At 53.7% G+C, this 17,020-nt stretch overlaps 6 protein-coding genes across 6 annotated transcripts; 2 read left to right on the top strand and 4 right to left on the bottom strand.

Annotated features, from left to right (window-relative positions):
* Nucleotides 1-316: 316 nt before the first annotated feature.
* Nucleotides 317-1,166, bottom strand: LTHEOB_1033 (ATP-dependent helicase fft2; the record flags this gene model as incomplete). The annotated part of the gene is made up of 4 exons (XM_035506963.1): nt 317-337; nt 390-590; nt 651-899; nt 966-1,166. The coding sequence occupies 4 exons, from the start codon at nt 1,164-1,166 to the stop codon at nt 317-319; spliced, it is 672 nt and encodes a 223-aa protein (XP_035367380.1).
* Nucleotides 1,167-3,000: 1,834 nt separating this feature from the next.
* LTHEOB_1032 (uncharacterized protein) lies at nt 3,001-3,418 on the bottom strand (the record flags this gene model as incomplete). Its single annotated transcript, XM_035506952.1, has 2 exons — nt 3,001-3,014; nt 3,070-3,418. 2 exons carry the CDS (start codon nt 3,416-3,418, stop codon nt 3,001-3,003), a joined length of 363 nt encoding a protein of 120 aa, XP_035367379.1.
* Nucleotides 3,419-6,272: 2,854 nt separating this feature from the next.
* LTHEOB_1031 (Mitogen-activated protein kinase Maf1) lies at nt 6,273-7,479 on the bottom strand (the record flags this gene model as incomplete). Its single annotated transcript, XM_035506941.1, has 2 exons — nt 6,273-7,337; nt 7,474-7,479. 2 exons carry the CDS (start codon nt 7,477-7,479, stop codon nt 6,273-6,275), a joined length of 1,071 nt encoding a protein of 356 aa, XP_035367378.1.
* A 1,137-nt stretch (nt 7,480-8,616) lies between these two features.
* On the bottom strand, nt 8,617-9,380 carry LTHEOB_1030 (Clathrin coat assembly protein ap19; the record flags this gene model as incomplete). Its single annotated transcript, XM_035506930.1, has 5 exons — nt 8,617-8,649; nt 8,763-9,037; nt 9,110-9,227; nt 9,286-9,319; nt 9,370-9,380. 5 exons carry the CDS (start codon nt 9,378-9,380, stop codon nt 8,617-8,619), a joined length of 471 nt encoding a protein of 156 aa, XP_035367377.1.
* Nucleotides 9,381-9,867: 487 nt separating this feature from the next.
* Nucleotides 9,868-10,791, top strand: LTHEOB_1029 (Gamma-cysteine synthetase regulatory; the record flags this gene model as incomplete). Its single annotated transcript, XM_035506918.1, has 1 exon — nt 9,868-10,791. The coding sequence occupies one exon, from the start codon at nt 9,868-9,870 to the stop codon at nt 10,789-10,791; it is 924 nt and encodes a 307-aa protein (XP_035367376.1).
* Nucleotides 10,792-13,223: 2,432 nt separating this feature from the next.
* Nucleotides 13,224-14,778, top strand: LTHEOB_1028 (GPI-anchored cell wall organization protein ecm33; the record flags this gene model as incomplete). Its single annotated transcript, XM_035506907.1, has 3 exons — nt 13,224-13,293; nt 13,344-14,069; nt 14,126-14,778. The coding sequence occupies 3 exons, from the start codon at nt 13,224-13,226 to the stop codon at nt 14,776-14,778; spliced, it is 1,449 nt and encodes a 482-aa protein (XP_035367375.1).
* Nucleotides 14,779-17,020: the final 2,242 nt, after the last annotated feature.

The following is a 17,020-nucleotide window of genomic DNA, read 5'->3' as shown; positions in this document are numbered from 1 at the left end:
CGACACTGATCCAGCTCCATCGGCCTCTTCGAAGCACTTGGCAGGTACCGAAAGCGGAATTACGATCCAATCCGCCATCGATTTGACCGTTAGGTCCTCTACAAGGCGACCAACAGATACCAAGGACAGAAACAAGACCCAGCACCCAGGCAGGAGTTCGACATCAGCGGCTCCGCCAAAGCAGATCCAACCGGCGAGTTCAAGTTCTCACGAGAAGGCCAATACGACTGCCAAAAGACGCCAGCCAAGTGCGGAAGGCATCGACTCCGCCAAACGACTTCTACGGGACTTGATGACTTCAGATTTTGGTCAAGCATTAGGAGTTCAGCTCCTTTGACTGTGAACAGATGATGAGCGCATGATCTTCTTTAAGGCTGAGAAGAACATACCATTCCGAAGAGCGCCTCTTCTGTCCATTCATGGACTCTTTCCAGCGACGAATCCACAAAATCGCGTTGTATCATCCAACACAAGGAACTCATCTTCATCTTCTGCTTGCGCTTCACATAGCACTCGAAACTTTCGTCATTGATAAGCCGATATGTATGGACAAACTTTGTTTGTCCGATCCGATCCACACTGTACTTCATCTGGAGATCGATAAACGGGTTCCAGGACGGTGTGAGAATCACTACAACCGAGGCTTTTACCAGGGCGATGCCTTCTCCCCCGACAGCGGTAAGTAGTAAGACTTTGACACTCTGATCGTTGCTTTCAAAGTAATCTACAACCGTCTGTCTCTCGTCCCTATTCATAGTCCCGTTAAACTCCGCATAGGCAATGGATGAGTCTGTTAGAGCGGCGGCAAGAGCACCAACATCGAACAGGAACTCCGAGAAGAAGAGGATCTTCGATCGGGATGTCAACGCGTCCTTGGCAAGCTTCACGGCTTGTTGCAGCTTCGAACCGGATCTCCAATCTTGCTGTCGGCGAGCTTTGAACTACTCTCGAGAAAGCGGGCTGACCTTTGCCTCTCCTTCATTCAGCATCTTCTTAACTGGCATTTCCTCATCTTGATTCTCCTCCGAGACCACAACATCCACCTCCTCCATTGGTAGGGACGAGTAGGCGCTGGGGCAGGCTTCATGCACCACTGCCAGCCTCGCGTTGGTCAGTATCCCCACGACATCGGCCTGGTTGATATCCGATTGGGGGTTCTTGGCCATTGGCGAATCGCACTGAACCGGACTCCAATAGTATTTGGCTGGCATCTGGGCGCGTTTCTCGGCATGGGTACAATTCTTGTTCAAAAGTGTTTCGTCCATCGATCCTGGAATCTGCACGATGATCTCTCCATCGAATAGATCTTCTCTGGTGCGCCTGATCATGATTCCTCTGAGAATCATGCTGAGGATGACCCCGCGACCTAGATTTGGTTCCGAATGATACTGTCCGTGCTTCAAACTCTTCTCTATGATCACTGTTCTGAATTTGTCCTATGTTGCCCAGCGCAGGACATTGAGGATCTCAAAGTAAGCCTGAAGGTCCCAGTGCTGATTCTGGAATGGCATTGTGCAGTTCATCAGCTCGAGTGAACTAAGAAGTCGAAAATTGAGATTATATTTACATGTCCGTGAACAGGACTTTTGGATAGCTGTTCAATGACAGTGCCATTTTTTCTTGATGAGCGTGCCATTCCGCCAGCGATGCGTTTCATCAAATACTATCTTGTGCCATTTTGTAGAGACAATAGGCATGTACTGCCTGTCAACGAGCTTGTTGTCCGATCGTTTGCCTTTTTGAGGGTCATGAATATGTTGTCCTGACGCGTCTGATAATCGACAACATCGCGAAATTCTGTGCTGATAATGTCTTACCTTGTCCATTTCCCACAGATGCTTCCAATTGTTTCTCTTGCGCTCTTCTAGATGCGTGACTAATGGCATTGCCGAGAGATGGCGAAGCTCTGCAGAGCATTGTGCCACTTCGTGGCCATTGACTGGGTGCCCAGGCCATCAGCCCGATTGCTTCTACAGCCAAAAAAAAAATAACGTGAATTGGTTTTTCGCTCATGCCATGGGTAGTTGAAGCTATCGTCCAGACGTATATGTCGAATTAAAAATTAAACATTGTCATCCGGACGATAGCTTCAAATACCCATGGCATGTTGATTTATTCCAGAATAAATCATTTTTAGAATATTCGGCTCATGTACGTAGTTGAAGCTATTGTCCGGACGTGAATGTATATTTATTAATTCGACATTTTCGTCCGGACAGTAACTTCAACGACCTCCATATGTTATTTCTCGTAAAGAAGATTGCTAAAGCAGATTTGCTGTTTGGGGGCCTATGACACTTCGCATTATTACGGCTGTGGGGTAAATTTTTGAATAGTTTGAAGGCTAAAGTAAGCCCGTTAGCGTCGTTCAAACACGATACGCCCAGAACTGAGAGAGTTCCAATGCATTTATATTATTTGTGGTGTAGAATCAACATTTTTGACATGACTTGTGGCTGTTGCGTCGCTATACGGTAGTTAAGGACGTTGAGAAGCCGAGAATGCAGGGCATCCAAGAATAAGTTATTTAGGCAAACCCCTGTTTAGACACGGTGATGCAGCAATGATTACGGGAATTATGGCATCAGCAGGTACGGTCGATCGTACTCGGGGATTGAAAATAAGAGTCCATCAATATCTATAAGCAGCAAGCCATGATACCGAGACATAAATTACACGAGACGACGAATGAAAATAGCTTGGAAGACAGGATATCCTCTATCTGAGCGGCCCAGGCCCTGTGTCACTCTTTTTCGCGCTTCCTCGGGACAATCGCCACAAGCTTTACGCGCCAACGCCAGTCCCGAGTCATCTGAACGAATGCGTGCTAAGAATTACTGAGTTCATCTTCTCCAGCGACCTCTCGAGGCTGATGAAAAGTCTGACCAATTCTTTGAGATTGAAGCGAGAATAGTCAGGGCACAGCAAAGAATCCAAAGTCTCGATCGCGGACAGGGGCACGAGGAGCTCATCAGTTGTCGTGGCGTCAGGCGATGCGGCCTATTTCTTAAGACCTAGGTTGTTCGTCAGAATTTGATTCCAAAACACTGTGATCTTGCTGATGCATACCAGAGGTAATGAGCTTGCCAAGTTCATAGAGACATTCCTTGCCAAGTTGGAACATGGCAGGCGCATTGTTGAATTTGGAGATTGTGTCAAAGCCTTGGAATACACCGCCGTGGGCTTCAGAGGGAAACAGCAGGGCGTCCGCGGTGTCGCTAAGTTTGTGCAATGACTTGTTGTTTGGGGCGTGCATGTACAGTGTTTCGGCGATCATCTTAGCCGTTGCAGTAACCAGGCAGTACAAACGGTCCACTATTTCAATGTCTGAAGTGGGCCTTTTGCCCGTAGAATTGTTTAGGAGGTATCGACAGTTTCTCTCGGTGGGGTTGTTGGCCGAATCGTCTGCTAGCATCATCGAGTCTCTGCGGGCCAGAGTGGACTGGGATTTGGATCGCGAGAGTTTAACATGTTGTGCACGGCTTGGGCGGCCGTGTGCTGATCACTGTGAGCGATGGCTAGCGCGAAGAATAGCAGGGCTTTAGAACGTAGCGTAACTATGCCCCAGCTCTGTCTAAAAAAAATAACATATGTGGGTAGTTGAAGCTATCGTCCGGACGTGTATGTAGAATTAAAAATTCGACATTCTCGTCCGGACGATAGCTTCAACTACCCATGAAATGAGCAAAAAACAAATCCACGCTAGGCATCGGCTGCAAGAGGGGGCTGTACGCGCCAGGAGTTGCGCGCACGGCCCCTTGTGTTTGTATGCTTGTCGGACATTGTAGGAATTGTGAGCACAATTGTGCGGGAGGCAGGATTTTATGCGAGGTTCGTTGGAGTTTTAACGGGACGCGTGAACCGGTGTTCGGACCAAAGTATCGCAGGTTGTGAGCCATGGTCAAGCGCCAGGCAGGCGCGCCCAGGAGGCTGCTCTTTCCAACTGTATCCTAACGACGGCAACGTCGGTATGCACCACCTGCATTTCCTCTCCCATCCACCAAGCATCTACAGCGTCGATGTTCTTCACCACCTTGTCCATAAGTTTTGAGAATTTTCGCCTCCTTCAACGGTGTCCCTCTACATAAGCTCATTACTGGTCTACGTCAACATACTTCACCTCGAGGATCTTCTTTGATCAGAAAATCTCCGCACCCTGACCCGCCACCCGAGCTTCAATGGCTGGATTCATTACCGCCGGCGCTGCCGCCAAGGCGGTTCTGCCACTACTGGGCCGGCCGTCTCTCTTCCGACCAGCAGAATTTCCTCGACGATTACCCTCTCAGCACCGCTAACGACCTATGTTTCCACTTCTCCCAACTCATACCGTCGGCACTGCTTCACGGAGGCCCCAGTATAGGATACTTTGAACCACCACAAAACTCGCTTGGCCGTTTTCGCCGATGAATGGGAAGAAGATTGTCTCCAGAGTACCGAGACGCCTGTACAAAGTGTGCTCCACAGCCTGTCATTGATTCAGCAATTGTCTCTGGCTTGCATCGCGGCACAAGGCGTGCTGACCTGCTATTCTACCCGCTGGCTATCCTCTCGATGGGATTGGAGTCAGATAAGAACCAGAACAAGCTCGGAGCCAGTGTCGTCGCGGCACTGCCTGCGCGAGGAATCCGCCGCCACTGTCTGCATCTTCCCGCAGATGCCCCTGGACCGGAAGACTGGAACTTCAGAGGTTGGAAGGGGAGTGACTGTTACCGAGGCGACGCATAATCTTGGCGTTCGTTTGGTTGAACTAGGGACAAAAAGACCAATTGCGGAGTTTCGGCAGGTTGATCGTGAGGACCCCATGATCACGGTCCGCACAGCCATGCGGATGATAAGAATGCCTATCATTTCAGACATTTATACGAGCGTGATCGAGACATGTCTTACTGGAGAAATTGGATGCGGTGGAGGTCTCGAGCTGCCGCGAGCGCAGGAAGCATTCTTTAACAGAGTAGTACTGCCGCTGGAGACTCTCGTTCGAAATTTTGAATCGCGAGATCACTGTTAAACAAGATGTTTTTCTGGCATCGAATGACCTCCATTAATTCACTGCTTCTCCTCAATTAATATTGTGGGGAATGGCTACGGCCTGAGTGAAAAATGGCTGCGGCGCTTGAACGAGGAATGACTACGTGATAAAGTCACGAATAATTGCCGCACAATGTCTATGAGATGGGCTCCGCTGGTGGTTGCTGATGGAGTCGGAGCTGCAAAGTCCAACGGTGAGTTATCCTCCTTTGGACCTAACGACCAACCATGAAGTTCTGGTGAAAATCGACCAAAGCCGGGACGGCGCACTCCTTTATATTTACACGGGAGTCTGGCCTTGAATTAGGGAGAAGGCCAATATTACGGCGGTTACCCTTCTGGTTTCTCTCATCACCCGTAACCACAGAGAACATTGGAGACGAACTTAGGCATCAATTCGATAGCCTACAGAACAGGCAAAAAAGACAAGTACCCAACCCCATCCCACCATTCCTCAGCCCCCAAAACGCCGCGCTGAACAGGAGTGGCCGCCACACCACTCCCAGCTCGGCGGATGCATTCAAGGAAATCCAAAAGCAATTCAAAACCGTTCCCAAGCAGTACTCGAGTAGCAAAAGACAATATACACTAAAGGAACCCCCATCGCATCCCGGCGCCCGGTCCTGATGCCTCCCACGCACCAGAGAACCAGATGTTGAAGAAAAGGAACGCCGATGTTCGCCGTATCGTATTTCGTGCGTGCTCGTGTGGTGGTTGCCATATTCGTTACTCGAAAGATGAACAAAGAACAGAACGCAAAGAGTAATAATGGCAAGACAGTGTTCGAAAAGCAGGAGCGCGGAAAAGAGGAGAACTGGACAAAAGCGATAACAAGCGGCGTTTGGGTATCTTTCGAAACACAAAAGCGTTCGCAGCCTCTCCCACCGGCCGGAGCGCCCTGCGTCTTACCCGATGTGAGTGCAAACATTGCGGAAAAAACAAGATCAAGTCAACAACAATTGCAGCAAAACATTAGCTATTCGTTGAGTATGATGATGGTGGAAACCTATGCATCATCTTTGGTTGGTCGGTCATGGTCATGTTGGTGATACCGGCCAAGCGGTGTTGAACATAATCCCCAGACTCCTTCGTATCCGTCGTCGGCGCCGCGGAGATTCGTCGGCCAATCGAGCAGCGGGGGGAGAAACGGTGTGGAGGCCCCCGTCGGGAGAGTCGGCAGAACACGTATCGTCAGTGCTCCCCTGCTGCCGTCCGTCCTCGGCGTTCCTGGTCCGGCGCCCCCTTTAGACCTCCATGGTGTCGGCAATGTGCTCGCTCATGTCGCGCACAGCGCTCTTCTCGCGTTGCCGTTCGATCTCGTCGTCGAACTCCTCGTCCTCGTCCTCTTCGATATAATCCATGAGCTCCTCATCGGCGTCGACCTCGTCGTCGCCCGGATACGGAATGATCATGACATCATCGTCATCGTCTGGCCAGCCGCTAGATACGCTACGGCCTTCCGCACGGTCTCCGAGCCAGTACATGGCCCGCTTGTCCGCAGACTCTAAGCCCATGGACAGCGTGCTGTGGCCCTTACCGCCTGTTGACATGTGGCTTGCAGCAGCCGCAGCCCGCACTGCGGGGCTGTGCGACATGATGCTGAGACCGCGCAGGTACAAGTAGCAGACGCGCTTGCGGTTCTTGTTGAAGAAGAAGTAGTTCATGCTCCAAATGGATCCTTCCTCGCCGTCAAACGGATCCTCTTCCGGTTGGTAGCAGTAGATGGCGCAGTCTCGCAGATTCATTTCGTTGTCAATCATCCGCCACATGCGGGGGCTCCATATGTGGTGTCCGCCGGGAGTGCGCGTGCCGGACGATCCGGATCCGCCGCTGCCCGCTGACCAGCTCGATGGTGGCACAGAGAGCATCGCGTTCGACGGCCGTGGCCGCAGGTTGAAAAGCGTCGTGTCTATCGTGTTCATGACGGCGCGCAGGCTGCGCTCTTTCCGGAAATCGGTCGGCCGGAGGATGTGCGAGAAGTCGTAGTCGGGGTGACTGGCATTGAGCGTCGCAATGAGGTAGGCGAAGGTGCGGCGACTTGAGATCTGGCTGAGAGGGCCGAATGGACTTGATCGGGAGAGGTTCAGGGACTCGGCGAGCGATTCCGCCTGGGGCGGGGAAAGCGAGGCTGACAAACGCAGCACCGACTCATGCTGCGATTCCAGCGAATGCTCAATGTTCTTGTAGAGCTTCTTGTCGCCGCCAGCAGCTTTTGTCGTGTACAGGTCGCAGCCGCCGATGACGTGGCAGTCGGGCGTGTCGAAGTTGAGCGCACTTGTCACGTCTTCGAAATCGCGTAGTGGTAGGTACTGCGACATGTCCATGTTAACTTCACCTTCCACGCCAGTCTCCGCATGCGCGCATGGCTCTCAGAACCTTCACAGAGCCGCTCGATAGCTATCCGAGCAGATGCGCGCAAGCTGAGCTCAGGGGAAGGAGACGCACCTTCATTGTGATGATTGCGCGGAGTCGCGGTATCCGGAGTAATCAGGCGTGTGGAATGTAGCGCAGTAGTCGCAAAGGATGTTGGGTGGTGGGAATTGCGTAGTCGCGGACGGAGGGAGGCGCAGCTTCGTTTGGGCTCGGGGAATGCGGAGGAGTTGTGTTGTCGTGGACGTGCTGCGCAAGCTGACACGCGAAGATCACTCTAGGCTGGCAGCAAAGACCGAGCTTCGTGCGTTGTGCGAGCTGGATTGGGGTTGTTTAACAGGGGAATGCGGTCGTGGTGATACTGGCGTTGACGGAGCTCGTCGGCATGGTATGTTCGTCGCCTTATCGGGGGTGAGGTGGAGCGGTGGAGCGGTGATGATGTAGGGGGCCTGGACCGAAAGTGGAGAGCGCGTGGTGCCAAGTTGGTACTGCACGTGATGAGCCCTGCATCGCCCATCCACCACTCAGGGGCCGCCTTTGGTCCATGTGAGGAATGCTACTGTGAGTCTAGACAACGTGCCTGTTTGAGCGGCTCCGACAAGGCTCAGAATACGCGGCGTTGGGCGCTGGTGGGAGATGGCGAGTAGGTGCGGCGTGCAATCCTGGAGTCAATGCGTCGATCGGGACTGATTCTCCGGGCCGCGTGTGTCGCCATGGCGTATTCTATAGGCTGGTTGCGAGCCGGAAACGGATAGCGCGGTTGCTGGCAATGGTTATTAGTCTTGAGCAGTTCAACGGACCAATAGGCGCAGTAAGCTGCACGAGGATGTCTCGAGGCCAGTTGATGCAGTTATTCGTTGCTTCATTAGGTACTAAATCCAAGCGCCAGTCCATCCTTGCCTGCGGCAAAGGGCGTTGGAGGTATCATACAACTGTGGAGCTCCCCTTGAGCTCCAGTACCGAGAAAACACCTTAACTCCCGCCGATGCATGCCTTGATGCGTGCTCCGTCAAATGAACATTTCAATCAAAACTGAACTGATCTAGATCATTCCAGCTTTGCGGATCCTCTCCTCAATGGAGTCGTCATCCTGCTCGAGGCCATCAGCATTAAAGTTCGACGCATCTAACTTGCTTGTGAAGAACAATGAAGAGACAAGGTACGACAGCTGTGCCCGGGTATCTAACAGGAGGGCAGCAGCAGTGTGCTACCGAGGGCTTAACCGATCTTGGTAACGCCGTCGTCCTCGACCTGCAGCTTTTGTTAACACCTCCTAGAGTTGGCGCATTGGGGAAGCGCTTCTTTGCGACGACTGTGCTCGTTTCACGCCTCCCTCGGTGTGCAGATGGAGATTGTCTACTCACTTCCATGTCTTCCAAGCTGTCCTGCTGGCTGATGCAACGCAAGACGTTCTTCTTGCTGCTCTCCTGCATCTCTCCGGCGAGCAGCAGCTCGTCCAGGATGAAGTAGGCCTTCTGGAAATTGAAGATGATGTCCAGCTCGCAGACGTTGCCGTAGTATTTGTCCATCTGCTCGACGTAGCGGTGCACGATCTCGAGGGTGATGAGTTCGTTGTCTTCGGAGTCGCAACCGGCGATGAAGAAGAGGGAGGCGTAGCGACGGTAGACGATCTTTGTATCTGCAGGCGGGTTTAAGCATCAGGGCTGCAAGGGGCGTAGGAGGGTGGGCGACCGAAGGCCAGGTGGCATACCCTTGTACTCGAGGAAGTTGCACATGCGGGTGCGGCGGGCAAGAACAAGCTGAGTGACGTCCTTGACGATCTTGGCCTTATCCTTGGGGGACAAGGTGGTGAACCACTTGGCAAGGCGCTGCACATGGCGTCAGTCAGAGCCCGAAGCTGGAAGAAAAGCTGCCTGGAAGACGCACCACCTTGCCCTGACGCGAAAGCAGAATGAGGTACCTGCGGCGATCAGCATCGCGATTTGCATCGGGACGAATTGCCGCACTCACTTGATCGCCATGGCGGTGCTGCGGGGAACGAGAGCTTGGGGTTGTAGATGGAGGGGGTTGCTCTGGCGCACGTAATTTGGGACACTGGACTGCAGGTCCACGAGTGCCAAGACGCCTGCGGTCGGCGCGGAAGAGCCCCGCCGAGTCGCGGCGCATCCGCGGCCCCGCTGTCTCGGCTGCTCCGCCGACTGCTTACAATATCTCTATCGTCCGACTTCCACCGCCGTCGCGTGGACATTGCGCTATAATCTTCCGCCAGCGCGGTATGGAAATCACCTCGCGCCAGGCTCGCGACTTCCAGTCTTTGTTGAACATAGTCCTTCACCCGCGCCGCGCCTACAAGCGCTTCTCTCAATCAAAGCCTGCCAGCACCATTTCTGAGACTCACCCCACTCCCACTGTCGCTATGACGAGACTAATCCTGTCTACCGCGTATGAAATTTTCTCAGGCACATTGCCTCCCGCACATGATCTGACGTCCAGCGATCCAGTAACATCATGGGCGTTGGCCCCTCTGCCATCCGCCGCAACCTCCACGAGAAGTCCAACACCGAACTCACTTCCGCCCTCCGCGCGAACTTCTCCTCGAACCAGCAAGCCTCACAAGCTGCCACGAACGGCGAGAACAGTGCCTCCTCCACCTCGTCCTTCCGCGCCTGGACTTCGCAGAACGGCACCGACCTATACATTCCAGCCCTCGACTTCTCGCAGTCGGGTCTAACCGAGGAACGCGCCGCATACGATATCACCGTGAAACTATTCTACCTTCCCCACGTGCCCGTCGCCCAGCGCATCGCGCACACCCGCGACGCCGTCAACCTCGTGCTCAAAGAGCTGCACGTTCCTTCTATCGACCTGCTCATTGTCTCTTTCCCAGGCATCGCCTTTGACGCCGACGACGAAGATTCTGATGCCGATGAGAGCGGTAGCATACCTAATGGCGGTGGCTCCGAGTCGGAGAGCGGCACTGGCGTCGAGGACATTGACAGCATGATCGAGACATGGCGCGCTGTTGAAGCACTGCATGATGAGGGCTTGATCGGAAAGCTGGGACTGTCCGAGTTCGGTTCGCAGCGGTTGGCCAAGTTTTTAGCCAAGGCGAGACTGAGGCCGAGTGTGGATCAGATCAATGTTCGGGACTGCTGCGTGGTACCAAAGCCGCTCATACTGTATGCCAAGCAGGAAGGCATCGAGTTGCTCACGCACAACGATTGCACGAACATCCTGCCGTCCGGTACAGTGAGGGAACTTTTGGGTCCTGGAGAGAAGGGTGCTGGCGTTTTGGTTGGCTCCGATGGCTCATCGGATGGATTGAAGGGAGATGTCACACCGCAGTGGGTGGTGAAGTACACGGCGGTGGTCAAGGATAGAGGTGTTGTGGAGAACAAGGGCTACTTTGCTGCAGCGGAGCTCCACGACTGATTCCCAATCTGTTAATAGGTGGGCCACGATATCATGAATCCTTCTGACCTAGTGCAGCGCAATTCTTTCCTCGCATATTCGGCGTCAATTAGATCTTGTTTTCCCGTATGTTAACACTCTTCATCTACTTCATTCATATGATGACAACGATATTATGGATTCATGGTGGATTGCCCCGGCGAGACTGGAAGCATTCTTCGACGGTAAAATGATCTCGTAACTGTTTCTGCGATAAGGTGCGAACCGTGTAATCAGAAGAGTTGACCAGCACAGATTGTCCCGCTATTCAAAATCAGACGACACCCAAGTGAGGCGCTACGCCACACCACACCTACGAAATGAGCATGCGCCACACATGTCATCGAACACGAGCAAAGAAGCACAGTTCGACTGTTATCATAACCGACCTGATAGCACTTTGCACAGCGCAATCTGTGCATTTCTTATCCTTATCGATACAACGGCAGACATGTTCTCTTTATACAGAGCTGCGCAGGGGCCACGGACGGGAATTGCCATGAAAAGGAGCACCCACGCTATAATCCCACTCCACACTTGAGATCTTGTGTTCCAAGAGTCACTATTGAGGGTAGGTGCGTAGTTAGAGCTGATGTGTGCTAAAGAGGAAACAACACTGCTCTCGTATCTAAGAACGGCGCGCCCTCTGCCTCATTCGCCTGGGCATGCTCATTGCAATATCGCGCACAAGTTCGATATGTATTACACCGGGACCAGATCATGAGCAGGTCTTGGAGATCAGACACTAACGAGATCCTTCCTCTCGGATGCACCCAACAACGAGGAACCTTCAACCGTGGACAGAGACTGAACCCTGCTCACGAACAGCACGGTTTTGAAAGACTTTTCGGAATCTACACGACAGCTGGGTGTGTGGTTACCTACGATTTTGCAGCCTCAATTCTCCAGTATATCAGAAGACAGAGGGAACCGTGATTTGCTCGTTATTCTTCCTCACATGCCAGTGGACCACCGCCCTACCAATGGCAAGCTATTATAGCGGATTCCTGTGACGCAAAAACAGCAGTCACAGAGGCGCATGGAGCTATACGAGCCAGAGACTATTGTATCAGCTTTAACGCAGCAAGGGGCAATTGGTGGTCTCGTGATATTCCCTCCGGGGAATAGATCTCGATAAGTAAAGTTTGGGTCGGCTTTGCTCACTCCCGCCTTTTAATTTTCATGCTATAAGCAGATCGTATCTGATCTTTGTCGACGACACAGACGACTGCCACGCGTTCTGTTGCATGCGTGTACAGCACTTCAGGGACCCCTTGTTCATCTGAGACATGTCTCCTACAACATGGCGGGCTTGTCGGTGGAAGAAAGGAAAAAGCAAACCCTAAACATTATGCAGGGATACCGCCATTTCGAGTTATTCGGGCCTTCAACCGTGACTTACCCCGTTGAGTATGTGCGCTAGTCTACTCCGGTAACTCGACTTGGCTTGTGCGCGGCGGATGTTCAGGCACGTTTACAACACCCGCTCTTCCTGGCCAATCACAGCAGATCACTGACCGCCAGAATATCAGCGGCCTGTCTCTGGAAGCTTCGCGCAGCCGTACTGTCTGGTTGCTGCATCCATGCAAGCTCCTCCATCCGCTCGCTCCTTCGAGTCTACTCTCGGGGTGGCTCTTCCCGCTCGACGGGCCGCTCACCGGTTCGGTTGGATATATCGCTCAAGCCACTACAATTAAACCAATTCAACTCTGTGATGGTGGCGACCCTACAGAAAGCCTCTCAGCCCCATGACTCAAAGCTCCCGATCTTCCGCGGTACGTGCTCCCTTATACGGGGACACATTAACCCACCCGCGATCCCCTATCCCGCCACCAGGCCTTGGTTTGGGCTAAGGCCTTCCTGATGTGGCGTTAATCTGGGGATCATGCTGTTCTGGCCCAATTCTCGAAGCGCGTCTCCTGCATCAAACCCCACTGTGGACGGGCACGCCGCACCTGAAGCTCTCACGCCATTGAGTGCTCAGTGGGGCCTTTACGAGCCGAGAGCAAAAGGCGCACGCTGGAGAGGTGTCTCCGCTGGCACCCACACGTCCAGTATGAGCTCCAAGCTGCCGCATGGAACCTTCGGGGCGTCCGTTGTGCTGAGGATCAACGAGCTGCCAAGACGGCGTCCCCATACTCTGCATGAAAATAAGGCTGAAAGTGCGGTGGTGGTTCGTCGGCGATCTGCGTTCAGCGCTGGCGGCTGAGGCCATGGCCATGCTGGTACCCACCGCTCGGACTCGAAAGGCGGCGCCGGCCTCCAGCCCAGCACGTTCGCCGGAGTCAGCTCGTTGACCGCGACTTTAGAGTTAAAAGCGGCTGCGCCCAGGTACCAGTCTTGAGAGGGCAAGAAATTTCTTCATCCCAACCGTACTTCACGCAGTCCAGCCGGTTGATTCCACTCACTTCACAATGGTTTACTCGACCAAGCTCCGGGCTATTGCCGCTTCTGGCCTTCTTGCCGGCTCTGCCGCCGCTGCCGGTCAGTCTCTTCCTTCAATGCCTGTCGTACCAATGCTGACCTGCTGTTAGGCTGCTCCGCTCCCGATGGTGGTGTCCTTACCGTCGGTGTGGATGATGTTCTCGAGATCTCCTCTTGCAAGACCTTTGAGGGCAGCATTGCCATCTCTGAGGAGGTCTTCGGCTCCATCGCCCTCGACGGCATTGAGGAGATCACCGGCTCGCTTATTGTCGACTCTGCCGAGACTCTCACTTACTTCAGCGCCGACTCGCTCACCACGATCGGCGGCCTTGAGCTCAAGGACTCGCCCATCTTTACCGGCTTCGACCTTCCCTCGTTGAACAAGGTCGAGTCTCTCAGCCTTGCCTCTCTTCCCCTGCTGTGGGAGGTGGACTTTGGCAGCACCATCCAGGAGTGCTCGACCGTCGAGGTCCGTGACACGTACCTGACCAGCCTCGAGCTCGACGTCCTTGAGCCCGAGAAGATCATCATCGAGGAGAACGATTTCCTCTGGTCCGTCTCGGTCGCTTCGACCTCGGTCGAGGAGATCACCATCGGCGGCAACACCAACGCTGTCGACATCAGCTTCCCCCAGCTCGAGAGCGCCAAGCAGATCACCATCTCCAACGCCACTGGCCTCTCCTTCCCCTCCCTGACCTCCATTGAGGAGTCCATCACCATCACTGAGTCCTACCTTGAGACCTTTGACTTCTCCACCCTTGAGACCATCGGTGGCTCGCTCGAGATCAGCGGTGTCTGGGACCTCGAGTCCCTCTCCCTGTCCGCCCTCAAGTCCGGTAAGTCTACACTCATGCCAATTAATACACAACACACATGCTAATACCCTTGTCAGTCGGCGGTGACCTCAAGATCAACGACTGCGGCTTCACCAGCGTCGCCTTCGAGAGCCTCGAGGAGGTCAAGGGCGACCTGAGCTTCGACTTCGCCAGCCTCGAGGAGTTCACCTTCGAGTCCCTCACCACCGTCGGCGGCTCGTGGGACATCTCGGGCTCCAGCAGCGCCGAGTTCTCCTGCTCCGACTTCGACTCGATCGTCAAGGGCGGCGTCAACTGCGGCACCAGCGACGAGCCCGAGGAGCCCGCCGAGGAGACCACCACTCCTCCCGTCCGCTCCACTCCCGTCGCCAGCATCCCCACCGACCTGTCGTCGACCCCGGCCCTGACCATCCCCTCGGTCTCGGTCCCCATCGTCGCCACCCCCACCACCCCCAGCGCCTTCGTCACCCCCAAGCCCTCCACCCCCGGCGCCGGCGTCAAGTCCTCCACCGTCATCTCCAGCAAGGAGATCATCACCGAGACCCTCAAGAACGGCTCCACCGTCACCCTGACCAGCTGGACCCCCGTCGCCACCATCCCCGTCGCGACCACCCCGGCTGCTACCCCCAGCATCCCCATCGTGCCCTTCGACGGCAAGGCCTCTGGCCTCTCCCCCATGGCTGGCCTCGTCAGCCTGGTCTCGGCCGCTATGCTGTTCTGCCTCCTGTAAGCGGGATATGAGGCATGTGTATGAAAGTATATGGGATCTTTAAAAATGTAATGTATGTATGTATGTAATGTAGCACTCATGTAAATATGCTATGAAGATGGATGTTTCGATCTGTTAGGAATTTGTTGTCTACTTGCATTGTTGTGAAAGTGATGTCCAACTCGAGGTGTGGTGCGGGGAGAGGCAGGGATGACCTTGCCTCAACAATGACTGGTAGAGCGCACTAAGATGATAAGAGTAGAGCATCATTTCCCCATCGGGAGGACCAACGAACGACATGGTTCTGCGTGTATTCTAGTAACCCTGTGAACCCTGACTGGCGAGCAGCATTATATCCGATTATTCAGTGCACAGCCTTGTATGGAGTCCAGCTTCTCACCAGCCTCCCTTTGCACTGCTTCCGATCAAATGACCATGTCAGAAGAGGGAATCCTCACCGATGCGCATCCGTCAATCCAGAAGGAAAGTGCTCGTACAAAGGAAAGTACTCAAAGCCGCGGAGCCTTGACAACGCTAATATAAACCCAAAAGCAAACGAATTGTTAGGAGTGAACCCGCTAACCCACCACACCACGCATCAGTGTGGGCCATCTCGAGGGCAAAGGATGTACTGGAATGAACGCATTAGCGATCATTCATGCGTGGTCAGTTAATAAACCATGTCAGGGCATGTTCGTGACACGAATCACGCTGAGAACGCCTCGCTTGACAGTGGAACCATCACATGGCTAAAACATCAGGCGGTTGTAGCTCGACGGACGATAACCACGAAGTCATCTGAATCCAGATAAGCCTGTTCATGCTCTTCATCGGGAGGACCACGAAGAGCCTCCACGGGAAATGATGCTCGATCCAACAATTTCGGTGGCTGCCTTTGCTGGACCTCAATCATCGATGGACGAGAAACATCTCTATAAGTCCCGCTCGGTGCCATGGCCCGTCGCTCAGCCACCACCTCGTCAATATTATCCATTTGAATCGGACGCGCCGTGTCGTCGGCCTGGTTCTGGTGGTTGCCGGGATGCAACTCAACATCGGCTCGAGAGGACACGGACGTTGCAGATGGCTCAGGAAGCACTGTTGAGCAGTTGCCCATTTCCATTTCGCTAGTGGATTCTGGGCAGATGCGAAGTCAATACACTTGATATGTGAGGTGACGCGCGCTGCCCAGTAACTTACCAGGTTGAGGTGACGGAGATGCTTGCTGGGAAGACCGAAGCCCTCGAAACTTCTTCCACAAAAGCAGCGTAACAGGCAAAGCGGTGATGAGGACTCCGACGAGTGAAATTATGGTGTTGAAGGACCATTCGTCTTCCTTATCGGAAGAAAAGGCTGGAATTGTGACTGCAAAGGGAGGTAAGCCAAGGTTGCATTATGAAATATCCGATAGACTGACAGTTTGAAGCGTTGTAGTGAGGTGACGAAGACATTGCGTATGCTTATGCCAAATGTGGAAACAAAGTTGAAAGGGCTGAGGGCGGAACGTTTCGTACGACAGGTGTGAGTGGTACGAGGAAGAGGGCGCTTTAGGTGGCACAGCGACGTCCCGGCAGCGGGGCTCTGGCGCCTTTAGACAGCAGATGCTCCCAGCTCCCACAAGTTCGGCACATACTAAAGGCGGGTGCGGTGCGGTGGCTCGTAAGTGCCCTGCCGAGCGCTAGGTACAAATGAGCGCGTTGCGGAAGAGGCCGCTGGACGACTCGGCTCTGTGCCTGGCGGCGGCAGTCTGGCTGCTCGCGTGCGCTCGTTTCTCGCCGCGAACCTCAACGCCAGTGCCAATTAATCAGTGGGCGCGTGAACTACTATTGGTGCACGGCTGCCATGGGAGCGATCACCGGCCAGGAAGCGCGCACGCAGCTGGGGGATGGCAGCAGGCAGCCGCCAGGCAGGGACTGGAGTGAATGCTGGGCGAGAAGGCCCGAAACGGCATTGCAAGTGGAGTACTCTGATGATTTTGCCGGCACAGCCATGTCCATCTCACTTAACCATCCTTACTCTTCACCAATAATGCTAGGAAGGGTTTTAGTAGAGGATAATACTGGTTTAGGAGTAAGTAACATGCACATGTGCAACAATATTGGCGTCATTTAGCATTTTCTACAAAGAGCCAATTTATAAAGATAGAATAGGATACTTGAGCATCAGCATGTTTGGTGAAATGGTGGGCAAACTCGCCCTAACACACTGACATAATCCGAAAATGATAGCCCAAGGCAGTGTATCGAATGAAATGCTATGTCGC

The sequence above is a fragment of the Lasiodiplodia theobromae genome, assembly GCF_012971845.1.
Source record: "Lasiodiplodia theobromae strain AM2As chromosome Unknown scaffold_3, whole genome shotgun sequence".
In the NCBI taxonomy this organism is placed as follows: domain Eukaryota; kingdom Fungi; phylum Ascomycota; class Dothideomycetes; order Botryosphaeriales; family Botryosphaeriaceae; genus Lasiodiplodia; species Lasiodiplodia theobromae.
The sequence above is the reverse complement of the archived record's forward strand: the minus strand, read 5'-3'. Positions and strand labels throughout refer to the sequence as shown.